The following is a 13,355-nucleotide window of genomic DNA, read 5'->3' on the forward strand; positions in this document are numbered from 1 at the left end:
CAAATTTTGTTGAAAACAAGAAAAAGTTTTGGAGTGAGATTAACAAGTTAAGAAAGCCTAGAGAACAAATGGATTTGTCAGTTAAAAATAGGAGAGGAGAGTTATTAAATGGAGAGTTAGAGGTATTGGGAAGATGGAGGGAATATTTTGAGGAATTGTTAAATGTTGATGAAGATAGGGAAGCTGTGATTTCGTGTATAGGGCAAGGAGGAATAACATCTTGTAGGAGTGAGGAAGAGCCAGTTGTGAGTGTGGGGGAAGTTCGTGAGGCAGTAGGTAAAATGAAAGGGGGTAAGGCAGCCGGGATTGATGGGATAAAGATAGAAATGTTAAAAGCAGGTGGGGATATAGTTTTGGAGTGGTTGGTGCAATTATTTAATAAATGTATGGAAGAGGGTAAGGTACCTAGGGATTGGCAGAGAGCATGCATAGTTCCTTTGTATAAAGGCAAAGGGGATAAAAGAGAGTGCAAAAATTATAGGGGGATAAGTCTGTTGAGTATACCTGGTAAAGTGTATGGTAGAGTTATAATTGAAAGAATTAAGAGTAAGACGGAGAATAGGATAGCAGATGAACAAGGAGGCTTTAGGAAAGGTAGGGGGTGTGTGGACCAGGTGTTTACAGTGAAACATATAAGTGAACAGTATTTAGATAAGACTAAAGAGGTCTTTGTGGCATTTATGGATTTGGAAAAGGCATATGACAGGGTGGATAGGGGGGAAATGTGGCAGATGTTGCAAGTGTATGGTGTAGGAGGTAGGTTACTGAAAGCAGTGAAGAGTTTTTACGAGGAAAGTGAGGCTCAAGTTAGAGTATGTAGGAAAGAGGGAAATTTTTTCCCAGTAAAAGTAGGCCTTAGACAAGGATGTGTGATGTCACCGTGGTTAATATATTTATAGATGGGGTTGTAAGAGAAGTAAATGCGAGGGTCTTGGCAAGAGGCGTGGAGTTAAAAGATAAAGAATCACACACAAAGTGGGAGTTGTCACAGCTGCTCTTTGCTGATGACACTGTGCTCTTGGGAGATTCTGAAGAGAAGATGCAGAGATTGGTGGATGAATTTGGTAGGGTGTGCAAAAGAAGAAAATTAAAGGTGAATACAGGAAAGAGTAAGGTTATGAGGATAACAAAAAGATTAAGTGATGAAAGATTGGATATCAGATTGGAGGGAGAGAGTATGGAGGAGGTGAACGTATTCAGATATTTGGGAGTGGACGTGTCAGCGGATGGGTCTATGAAAGATGAGGTGAATCATAGAATTGATGAGGGAAAAAGAGTGAGTGGTGCACTTAGGAGTCTGTGGAGACAAAGAACTTTGTCCTTGGAGGCAAAGAGGGGAATGTATGAGAGTATAGTTTTACCAACGCTCTTATATGGGTGTGAAGCGTGGGTGATGAATGTTGCAGCGAGGAGAAGGCTGGAGGCAGTGGAGATGTCATGTCTGAGGGCAATGTGTGGTGTGAATATAATGCAGAGAATTCGTAGTTTGGAAGTTAGGAGGAGGTGCGGGATTACCAAAACTGTTGTCCAGAGGGCTGAGGAAGGGTTGTTGAGGTGGTTCGGACATGTAGAGAGAATGGAGCGAAACAGAATGACTTCAAGAGTGTATCAGTCTGTAGTGGAAAGAAGGCGGGGTAGGGGTCGGCCTAGGAAAGGTTGGAGGGAGGGGGTAAAGGAGGTTTCGTGTGCGAGGGGCTTGGACTTCCAGCAGGCATGCGTGAGCGTGTTTGATAGGAGTGAATGGAGACAAATGGTTTTTAATACTTGACGTGCTGTTGGAGTGTGAGCAAAGTAACATTTATGAAGGGATTCAGGGAAACCGGCAGGCCGGACTTGAGTCCTGGAGATGGGAAGTACAGTGCCTGCACTCTGAAGGAGGGGTGTTAATGTTGCAGTTTAAAAACTCTAGTGTAAAGCACCCTTCTGGCAAGACAGTGATGGAGTGAATGATGGTGAAAGTTTTTCTTTTTCGGGCCACCCTGCCTTGGTGGGAATCGACCAGTGTGATAATAAAATAATAAATAAAATTATCTGAATGAGCTGAGCTCATGGTGTAGAACTACGGTTTGGACCCAGGTTTCAAAGCCGTAGAATGAGCAAGATGGACCCTCAAAGGGTTCAAGAATGCAGTGCTAGAGAGAGTGCAGAAGTCTGAGGGTATAAGAGCGTGGGAACTGGCTGGAAGAAAAGTGATTGTAATGAGGTAAAGAGGGTCATAAGGGAGAAAAGTTAGCTTATGAAAGGTTTCTATAGTGTCAAAATAATACATGGACAGCAGGGTATATGAAGAGGAAAAGAGAGGGGATAAGCATGGTGAAGGAGTGTAAAAGGAGAAACAAGAAACTGGCTGCCAATGTCACAAAATTTTCCTAAGAATGATTGACAGTTTTGGAGACATCAATAAAGTGACGAAGCCTAGGGAGCAAATGGATTTGACAGTTGAAGATGGAAGATATTGGATGGGAAGGTGGAGGTGGTTGAATGATGGAGAGAATATTTTGAAAAGTTGCTGCATGTTGATGATGAAAGGTACTAGGTGGTGATTTCATGTGTTGAGCAGAGAGGAATTACATCTCATGGGAATAAGGAATAGTGAGAGGTAAACATGGAGTGCGTTAAGCAATTGACAGAATGAAAAGGGGTAAAGCAACTGGGACAGATGGGATTAATATGAAGATGTTAAATATAGGTGTAGATATAATGTTGGAGTGACTGGAGTATTTGTTTTATATGTGCATGAAAGAAGGTAAGCCACCTAAAGATTGGCAGAGACATGAACATTTTCTCTGCATAAGGGAAAAGAGGACAAGATTGAATGCAAGAATTACAGGGAAATAAGCTTATTGTGTATACCAGGAAAAGTGTATGGTAGAATTTTTTTTTTCAATGAACCGGTCATATCCCACCAAAGCAGGGTGACCTGAAAAGGAAAACAAAAGTTTCTCTTATTAAATTATGTATACAGGAGAAGAGGTTACTAGCCCCTTGCTTCTGGCATTTCAGTTGCCTTTTACAACACGCATAGCTTACAGAGGAAGAATTCTGTTCCACTTCCCCATGGAGATAAGTGGAAATAAACAAGAACTATTAAGAATATAGAAAAAACCCAGAGAGGTACAGTGGAACCCCAGATTTTGCACCCACCGGATATTGGACTTTTCAGATTTCAGGCACTTTTTTGTGCGAAATTTTACTTCTAATTTTGGACCCTGTCCTGAGAATTGCATGTATCATACTTGTCCACCCGCCTGGGGAATGCCGTAAGTCTGGCTTTGTCACTGCTTGAGTGAGCATTCATCCGAAACATTTTGCAATTTTTGTGCTTGTTTACTGATTGTGATTGAGAAATAAGCCACCATGGCCCCAAAGAAAGTTCCTAGTGGTAAAGAAACTGAGACACAATAGAACTGCATAAACCTTATAGGTAAGGCTTGGCAGGAAGTGACTCCCAGGACTTTGAACTCTGCTTGGAGAAAACTGTGGCCAGAATGTGTCCTTGACAAAGATTTTGAAGGGTATGAGGCTGACCCTGTCGACCCTATGCCTGTTGTGGAATGTACTGTGTCTTTGGGGAAGTCCATGGGGTTGGATGTGAGTGGCCAGGATATGGAAGAGTTGGTGGAGGACCACAGGGAAGGGCCAACAAGAGTCTTCAATAAATGTATGTAATATTTATTTTTTTTTTTTTTTTTTTTTTCAACAAGTCGGTCGTCTCCCACCGAGGCAGGGTGACCCACAAAAAAGAAAGAAAATCCCCAAAAAGAAAATACTTTCATCATCATTCAACACTTTCACCACACTCACACATTATCACTGCTTTTGCAGAGGTGCTCAGAATATAACAGTTTAGAAGCATATACGTATAGAGATACACAACATATCCCTCCAAACTGCCAATATCCCAAACCCCTCCTTTAAAGTGCAGGCATTGTACTTCCCATTTCCAGGACTCAAGTCCGACTATATGAAAATAACCGGTTTCCCTGAATCCCTTCACTAAATATTACCCTGCTCACACTCCAACAGATCGTCAGGTCCCAAGTATCATTCGTCTCCATTCACTCCTATCTAACACGCTCATGCACGCTTGCTGGAAGTCCAAGCCCCTCACCCACAAAACCTCCTTTACCCCCTCTTTCCAACCCTTTCGAGGACGACCCCTACCCCTCTTTCCTTCCCCTATAGATTTATATGCTTTCCATGTCATTCTACTTTGATCCATTCTCTCTAAATGACCAAACCACCTCAACAACCCCTCTTCTGCCCTCTGACTAATGCTTTTATTAACTCCACACCTTCTCCTAATTTCCACACTCCGAATTTTCTGCATAATATTTACACCACACATTGCCCTTAGACAGGACATCTCCACTGCCTCCAACCGTCTCCTCGCTGCTGCATTTACCACCCAAGCTTCACATCCATATAAGAGTGTTGGTACTAAGATACTTTCATACATTCCCTTCTTTGCCTCCATAGATAACGTTTTTTGACTCCACATATACCTCAACGCACCACTCACCTTTTTTCCCTCATCAATTCTATGATTCACCTCATCCTTCATAAATCCATCCGCTGACACGTCAACTCCCAAGTATCTGAAAACATTCACTTCTTCCATACTCCTCCTCCCCAATTTGATATCCAATTTTTCTTTATCTAAATCATTTGATACCCTCATCACCTTACTCTTTTCTATGTTCACTTTGAACTTTCTACCTTTACACACAGTGTCTGGAACAGATTGATTGTATTTACATTATTTCTTATGGGAAACATTACTTCGGTTTTCGTACTTTTCAGATTTAGAACGACCTTCTGGAATGGATTAAGTTCGAAATCTGGGGTTCCACTGTATGTATATATATGGGTATACATGCATGTGTAGTGTGACCTAAGTGCAAGTAGAAGCAGCTAGATATACTTAGTATCCCACGTGTTTATGAGACATAAATAAAAAGACACCAGCAATCCTATTATCATGTACAACAATTACAGGTTTCCATTTCACACTCACTTGGCAGGATGGTGGTACCTCCCTGGGTGGCTGCTGTCTACCATCCTACTAGCATGGTAGAATTATTATTGAAAAAGTTATGGGCAAGACAGAAAGCAGGATTGCAGAGGATCAACAAATATTTAGGAAGGGTGGGGGATGGATAGATCAAATGTCTACATTTAAGTTTTCAAGTTAGCATTACTTAGATAAGGGTATAGAGCTGAATGCTGCATTTATGGATTTATAAAAGTCACATAATAGGGTACAGAGGGTAGCAATGTTACAGATGTTGCAAACGTATGGAATAAATTGTTGGTTACAAAAAGTGGTAAAGAGTTTTCACTTGGAGAGTGAATCTAAGGTTAGTGGATATAGAAGGGGGGAGGGGGAGGGGAGTATTTTCCAGTGAAAGTAGGGCTTAGATAAGAATGTGTAATGTCACTTTGGTTGTTGAACATATTTATAGATAGAATATTAACAAAAGTGAATGCCAGGGTATTATGGAGAGGTATGACATAAAAATGATAATATAATGAATCCAATAGGAAGTATGAAGTATCATAACTGATTTTTGCCAATGACAAAATTCCTTTGGGAGATTTTGAGGATATGTTGCAAAGGTTACTGAATGAATCTGGGAGAGTATGTAAAACAAGGAAATTAAAAGTGAACATAGACAAAAAGTAAGGTGATGAGAGTACCAAAAAGTCTGGTCAATAAAAGATTAGATATCATATTGGAGGGAGTATGAAGGAATTGATTGTATTCAGATATTTGGGAGTGAACATATCAGCAGAAGGATCCATAAAAGCTGAGGTGAACCTAGGTAAGAGGAAAAAGGTGTGTTAAGGCATCTATGGAAAGAAAGAAAATTTCCTAGGGAGGCAAAATGGGGAAGGTTAACAGAGTACAGTGACTCACAAAATTGTAATGATTGCAAACAAATCACAAACAGGTGGGGTTTGAACCCAGGGCAAGTGAGTCCTAAAACTCATGGGCCAGTGTGTTAATACTTGGCCAGTTGGCTCTAATAAGAATCACCCAACTAGGTATATTTCTATACATAGGGAGGTTAGCATGGGCCCCACTTCTCATGGGTTCAAACTCCACCCATTCTGTGATTAAGAGTAAAGTGGTACCAAAACTTTTATATGGGTGTGAGGCATGGGCTCTGAATGTAAGCAAGGTAACATTCAAGAAAGGGAAACCAGTCAGTTGGACTTGCATCTTGGAGATGGAAAGGGCAGTGCCTGCATTGTGAAGGAAGGGTAGGGATGTTGCAGCCAACAAGTCATCTGAATTGCAATGTTAGTACATTTCAGGCAAGACAATAATTGAAGTAATGATAGTGAATGTGTTGTTTTTTTTGGGCCATACTACCTCACTGAAAGATGGCCAATAAGGAAAAAAAAAAATAATAATAATAAAGTATACAGCTTTGGAAAATGTAACTTACCTCACAAGCACTTCCACGCAGCCCCTTGTGAATGTCCTTATGCCTCTGGAAGGCAGCATTCGTTCTTAGGCTCTGACCACATATAAGACAGATAAAGGGTAGGTCTCCATGGCATTCACGAACGTGATCACACATCTCTTCCTCGGAATCTATTGTCTAGAAAAAAAAAAGTATGTACAGTATGTATGTATATAAATACAGTGGACCCCTGGTTTACGATCAGCTCCCAATGCGACCAATTATGTAAGTGTATTTATGTAAATGCGTTTGTACGTGTATGTTTGGGGGTCTGAAATGGACTAATCTAATTCACAATATTCCTTATGGGAGCAAATTCGTTCAGTAATGGCACCTGAACATACTTCTGGAATGAAATAATATCGTAAGCCGGGGGTCCACTGTATTTCTTCTTCTTTCAACAAACCGGCCGTATCCCACCGAGGCAGGCGGCCCAAAAAGAAAAACAAAAGTTTCATATTTTAACTTTAGTAATGCATACAGGAGAAGGGGTTACTAGCCCCTAGCTCCTGGCAATTTAGGCGCCTCTTACAACATGCATGGCTTACGGAGGAAGAATTCTGTTCTACTTCCCATGGAGATAAGAGGAAATAAACAAGAACAAGAAGTAATAAGAAAATACAAGAAAACCCAGAGGGGTTTGTACATATATGCTTGTACATGCATGTGTAGTGTGACCTAAGTGTAAGTAGAAGTAGCAAGATGTACCTGAAATTTTGATTGTTTACGAGATGGAAAAAAGACACCAGCAATCCTACCATCATGTAAAACAATTACAGCCTCTCCTCACTTAACGACGTAGTTCTTTTCCTAAAAACACGTCAGTAAACGAATTTGTTGCTCAGTGAGGAGCATACTGTAATGGTGGTGGGTTTGTGTCAACCATCTTTGATATTCATTTAATGTTACCTTTGCACCATTTGTAACATTTCTGGCATATTTTTGAATGTTTATACAGTAGTGTACTGTATATTATACAGGTCGGCCATCACTAATCCGGCAATCAGTTATCCGGATCCATCAGTAATCCGACATTAATTGTGGCTAGCATAATTTCAAATTTCATCATTATACTGACTCAAATTTCATCATTATACTGACTCAGAAATTGTGCAGATGGTTGTAAATCCACAGTAGCAAGCCAGTGGAGGAGAAAGCAGTGATGAAAATGAGGAATATGTAGCAGAAAGAGTCTCTATTGATAGGTTAATTAAGTGTATTCTAGCCTAACCACTCTGTAATCCGGCACACTACAGGTCCCAATGATGCCGGATTAGTGATGGCCGACCTGTATTAAACAGAATAAGGGAAATCACCTGTAATATACATTATTTAGGTATGCAGACTGGCCATAGAGCTCGTCGTAAGTTCGAGCCGTCCGTAAATGAGTACGTCGCTAAGTGAGGAGAGGGTGTACAGGCTTTCATTTTACACTCACTTGGTAGGACGGTAGTACCTCCCTGGGCAGTACACGTCGTAAAATCAATTTAACACAATTCTCGGGAGGGGAAAAAATTTTGAGCATGCGGTCGCCCGCGGTGGGTTACACCATTGAGTCAATGGGGAGGCCTACCGCCATCCCCCCACCACCCACACCACACTCCCAGCCTCCAGTCCGGCTCATACACGTGTAGGACAATACTCAGAAACCTCGGTGTGTTTATTTACATTCATTGTACTACATATTTTCATTGCCATTTGTTAAATCTGCCAAGCAATCATGGCACCCAGTAAGCATACAAGTGTTGCTGAAAGTGACAAGAAAAGGCTTAAACATTCAAGTCTAGGAATTGCAAAGAAAATTGAGATATTAGATAAGCTTAAGAGTGGCTCACGTGTGGTGGATATAGTGAGGGCCTATGGCCTTAATGAAGCATCAGTTCATACAATTAAAAAGAACGAGGTGGATATACGAGCTTGTGTAATGAATAACCCAAGATGTCATCTCATGAGAAGAATGACATGTAGGTCCCAACAAGTAAATAAAACAGAAAACTTGTTGCTTGAGTGGATTGAATAAAAGACAAAGAAAGGTGTACCACTTAATTTCCTCTTAATTAAGGAAAAAGCCTTACAGTTGTTTAAAGCAGTGTGTGATAAGGAAGGAAGCTCTGAAAAAGTGTGTTTAGCACAGGCTGGTTCCACAACTTTAAGTTGCATAATAAGTTACATAATATAAAGTTTTCTGGTGAAAGTGCTTCAGCTGATCATACAGCAGCAAGTAATTTCCCTGCTGAATTGCAGGAAATTATTTCTGAGGATGGCTATGAGCCACATCAAGTGTTTAATGCTGATGAGACAAGTGTTTTTTGGAAAAAAATGCCAACACGAACTTATATCAGTCAGCAAGAGAAGAGTGCATCAGGTTTCAAGACAGTAAAGGATCGCTTTACCTTGCTCCTTTGCGGTAATGCATCAGGTGATTTCCAGTGTAAGCCCATGGTTATTTACCACTCTAAGAAGCCTCGTGGCCCGGTGGCCTGGTGGCTTAAGCTCCCGCTTCACACACGGAGGGCCCGGGTTCGATTCCCGGCGGGTGGAAACATTTCGACACGTTTCCTTACACCTGTTGTCCTGTTCACCTAGCAGCAAATAGGTACCTGGGTGTTAGTCGACTGGTGTGGGTCGCATCCTGGGGGACAAGATTAAGGACCCCAATGGAAATAAGTTAGACAGTCCTCAATGACGCACTGACTTTCTTGGGTTATCCTGGGTGGCTAACCCTCCAGGGTTAAAAATCCGAACGAAATCTTATCTTATCTTATCTTAAAGGTGTAGATAAAAACACCTTACCAGTAATTTGGAGGTCAAACCAGTCAGCATGGATGACATAGGAAATATTTGTTGAGTGGTTTAAGCATCACTTTATTCCTGAAGTCAAGTTTTACCTGCACAGCAAGAACCTTGCATTCAAGGCTCTATTCATTCTTGATAATTCCTGTACTCATCCACAAGCTTTGCTGGATGTAATCCCACATGTAAAAGTTGTATTTTTACCTCCAAATACAACATCTCTAATTCAACCACTGGATCGGGGAGTTACTAATCATTCAAGTGTAACTACACAAAAAAAGTTATGAAAAAACTAGTTGCATCAATGGACTCTTGATTCCAACTTGGCAGTACCAAACTTCTGGAATAAATTTAACATTGCAGATGCTATCAGCTATGCTAGAAGTGCATGGAATGAAGTGCCCCAATCAACATTAAATGCAGGCTGGGGAAAGTTATGGCCTTCTGTGGTTAATTCTTTCACGGGTTTTCCCTTCCTTGAGTCAGGTTCAGGAAATTGTTCAGCTGGCAAGGAGATTACTAGGTGATGGTTTTGAAAATATGAATGAAGATGATGTGAATGAGCTCTTAGATGATGATGATGAAGACAGGAGTCCAGAGGAAATGTTGGCAGAGCTCAATGCACAGATACAAGGGAGGGAGATAACAGAAGAAGATGAAGAAGAACTTGAAGAAAAACAGTTAACATTGCAGCAGTTACGTGAGCAGTTCCATACTGCTGCTAAGCTAGCAGACATTTTCACTGAAGAGGACCCTGAAAAATCTAAAAGCAGTGCTTTGAAATGGGGTCTAGATCAGCTGATGATGCCTTACTGTCAGCTGTATAATGTATTGCAGGGTAAAAGAGCCCAGAGATCCAGTACAGAATTTATGCACACTCCAATACAACCATCGACTTCAGTACCAGAACCTCTACCATCCACTTCTGTCAACAACCAATAACCATCCACCTCAGCCCAGTAGGGCCACAACATGTATATCCACTCTCTCCACAATCATCCATAAACACCATTTCCCACAATTTAAGGCAAGAAATACTATTATTTCTATTGCATTTGTAGTCTTAAGCAGTAATATATCACGACAATGAACTACAATTACATATTCACTTTTATTTTTGTAAGATCTGTTTGGTCTAAAAAAAAGTCGTTTGGCCTTTTCGGGGCTCCCAGGAATGTAACCCTAATTTTCCCATAAGTTCTTCAGTTCATCTAACATGATTTTACCTAACACAGCATTTTCAGGAATGTAACTACCATGTTAAATGACAGTCTACTGTATATGTATGTATGTATATGTATGCATGTATATGTATGTATGTATATGGATATATATGTATTTTTTTTTTTAACAAGTCGGCCTCAATGACTGTCTCCCACTAAAGTAGAGTGACCCAAAGAAGAAAGCATGATTACCATCTCATCATTCATTTAATCCCTGTCTGGCCAAAAGTGTGCTGGCATCATAATTCAAATTAACCTCAGACTGCAACATCCCCACACATCATGCACATATTAAAAATTGTCCCCTTTTCCCTCCGACAAAAGAGCTATGCATGCTCTCTGCCAATGTGTCATTTTTTATTTAAAAATTCTAATACTATACTTTGTGTAATATGAAATCATTTTCTTACCTTGGTGCATGTGTGACACCACTTCACCTGACTATGCATACGAGAAAGGTGAACTTTTAGACTACCAGCAGATGGAAATTCCTTTTCACAGACTCCACACCAAGTAGCACTACAAAGATCCTCAGGCCCCAACTGAAAAGACAGAATGCACATCATTTAGTTTAAAGAATGTGTTACTGTAGCTCTAATGATAGCTTTTGGGTAAAGGCTACCAAACCAATAACAACAATCAAAATATAAATAACGAAAAAAGGCACAATACCGTGACCGGAACAATACACAAATAACCTGCACACAGAAGAGAGGAGCTTACGATGACGTTTCGGTCTGACTTGGACTATTTACAAAGTTGGACCGAAACGGTGTCGTAAGCTCCTCTCTTCTATGTGCAGGTTATTTGTGTATCAAAATGTAAACTTCAGTAGAGGTGCTTAAGCAAAATACATTAGACATGTTAATTCCAGGTGTTAGGTTCTTAGAGCTACCATGAATTCATCAACTGAGATATAAGTTTGTTATGAACATTGCCCCTCCCCTACACTCCTTTCAAATACTGTATCCATCTATACCACCTACCATCCCTTCCCAACATCACAATGATTTTATGTTACAGAATAAATAGTTCTGCAAAATACATGAAACTGAAATAAGTTTATTCCTCTCCCCCCATCATCAATGAAAGATGTAACAAAGAATGGTTTAACAGGTATAAACCTATGATAAAAGAAAAAAAAGAAATATGGGAAATACAGTGAAACCCCGGTTTTCATCTTTAATCCGTTCCAGAAGGTCGCTGAAAACCGATTTGTATGATAACTGAAGTAATATTTCCCATAAGAAATAGTGTAAATCCAATTAATCCGTTCCAGACATGCAAAAACATTAACAAAAAATACATTTTATAGAGAATAGCTATAGTTTTACATACAAAAAAAATGAGAAATATAAAGCACTAATGAAATGGATAAATGAACATTTAAATCACTTTTACCTTTATTGGTAAATACATTGTTGTGGTCTTTGAAAGCGAGATCCTCTGACATTATCACTCCCAGGTCCTTCGCATTACTTTTTTGCTCTATTGTTTGGTTAGAATTTATCATATACCCCGATAAATTTTTAATTTCCTCAAGTTTTCCATATCTGAGTAGTTGAAATTTCTCCTTGTTGAACTTCATATTGTGTTTTTGTTGTTGGGTGTATAAGAGCCACTGAGAGCATAAGCCGTGCATAGTGCTGGTGGAGGCGGCAGTGTTGTCAGTAGCCCAATATAACTCCAACAACACTGGAGGAGTTAGGTTCGTGCTGTCCTTTTTCTATCGATTAAGGGAGGGGCGAGGCTTTTTTCAGTGATCAGGACATTAAAATTGAAAAATTATGGAAAATGTTTTCTTACTGAAAAATAGTGCAAAATTCTGGCAACATTTTGATGTAATCAGCTTGTTTCTATCATATTTCTAAGTATGTTTTTCATTAGATGTATTTTTTTTTTTGTTCTTGCTGTCAGCAAAAATATATGTTGGCAATTAGCAGTTTTTTTTTTTTCCTCCCAAAATTATGATTATGATTATTTCATTGTAAATACTCTACATGGCAACTTCTGTGCTGGCTAGTGTGGAGAGCAGCGAGTGAGCCCCTCAGTAGACGGCAGGCAGTAAAGAAGGTTGGAGAGGTGTAACACACTGAGAGTTGGCGTGCCACTTTCCTAGAGTGTCACACACACGAAAAAAAAAAATAAAAAAGCTCAGTAATAAGTTATTGACATTGTAATCCCTCTCCTGCGATAAGTATTCATTGGATTGTCATGATTTTTGCAGATGTTATTGAGGAATGATGGTTCTACAAACACCCAGGGAGGATTTGCAATATTGTAAACAGCTTTTTGTTAATGATTTTTTCCTCCTCCTCAAAAACAAAAAAACTAACTTCAACATTTTTTTTTATGGACTCTACTGATATTATCGCTAAACTGTCCTGGGTCATTAATAATCTAGCCTTTATCTTTCATCTGATGTTAACTAGAACACTGTACATCTTCAGAATTTAGTAGAACAAGGAAAGTCTTAGGACCCATGAAATTGTGCATAATTTATTTTTTTCAACCTAACTTGAAGGCTAACAGTCAAAACAAACACAGCCTATATGTTTTTTTTTATGCTGCTTAATCCACTGTCAAAATCTCATTGAAACTGGACCAAAAAAAAAAATTGTAGATTTCACTCGCCCCTTCCTTAATCGCTTAACTTACTTGCTACACTGTTAATGCTACGCTTTATCGCTGGCTGGTGCTATAGCCTTTATCAACTTGTGCTGCTTTAGTATCATACATATTGTAGAATCACTGAATCACTGAAGGCGGCACATTCTCCCCTCTCTCTTCTTCCTCCACTTTGGTACTTTGCTACGATTTCTTTCTTTAATTCTATCATGTTCCTCACTTTCTTTACCAAAGGACT

The 13,355-nt window shown here is 39.8% G+C and overlaps 1 protein-coding gene across 4 annotated transcripts in view; it reads right to left on the minus strand.

The window, feature by feature from the left end:
• The window catches only part of LOC128703806 (uncharacterized), a 59,719-nt gene that overhangs the window by 18,130 nt on the left and 28,234 nt on the right, over positions 1–13,355 (minus strand). For all 4 annotated transcript variants that reach the window (XM_070103717.1, XM_070103714.1, XM_070103716.1 and 1 more), the window contains 2 exons: positions 10,900–11,031; positions 6,456–6,611 (listed from right to left, as the gene is read on the minus strand). In XM_070103717.1, the coding sequence (XP_069959818.1) occupies positions 6,456–6,611; positions 10,900–11,031 (288 nt within the window). The remainder of the gene's footprint in view (positions 1–6,455; positions 6,612–10,899; positions 11,032–13,355) is intronic.

The sequence above is a fragment of the Cherax quadricarinatus genome, chromosome 87, assembly GCF_038502225.1.
Source record: "Cherax quadricarinatus isolate ZL_2023a chromosome 87, ASM3850222v1, whole genome shotgun sequence".
NCBI lineage: Eukaryota > Metazoa > Arthropoda > Malacostraca > Decapoda > Parastacidae > Cherax > Cherax quadricarinatus.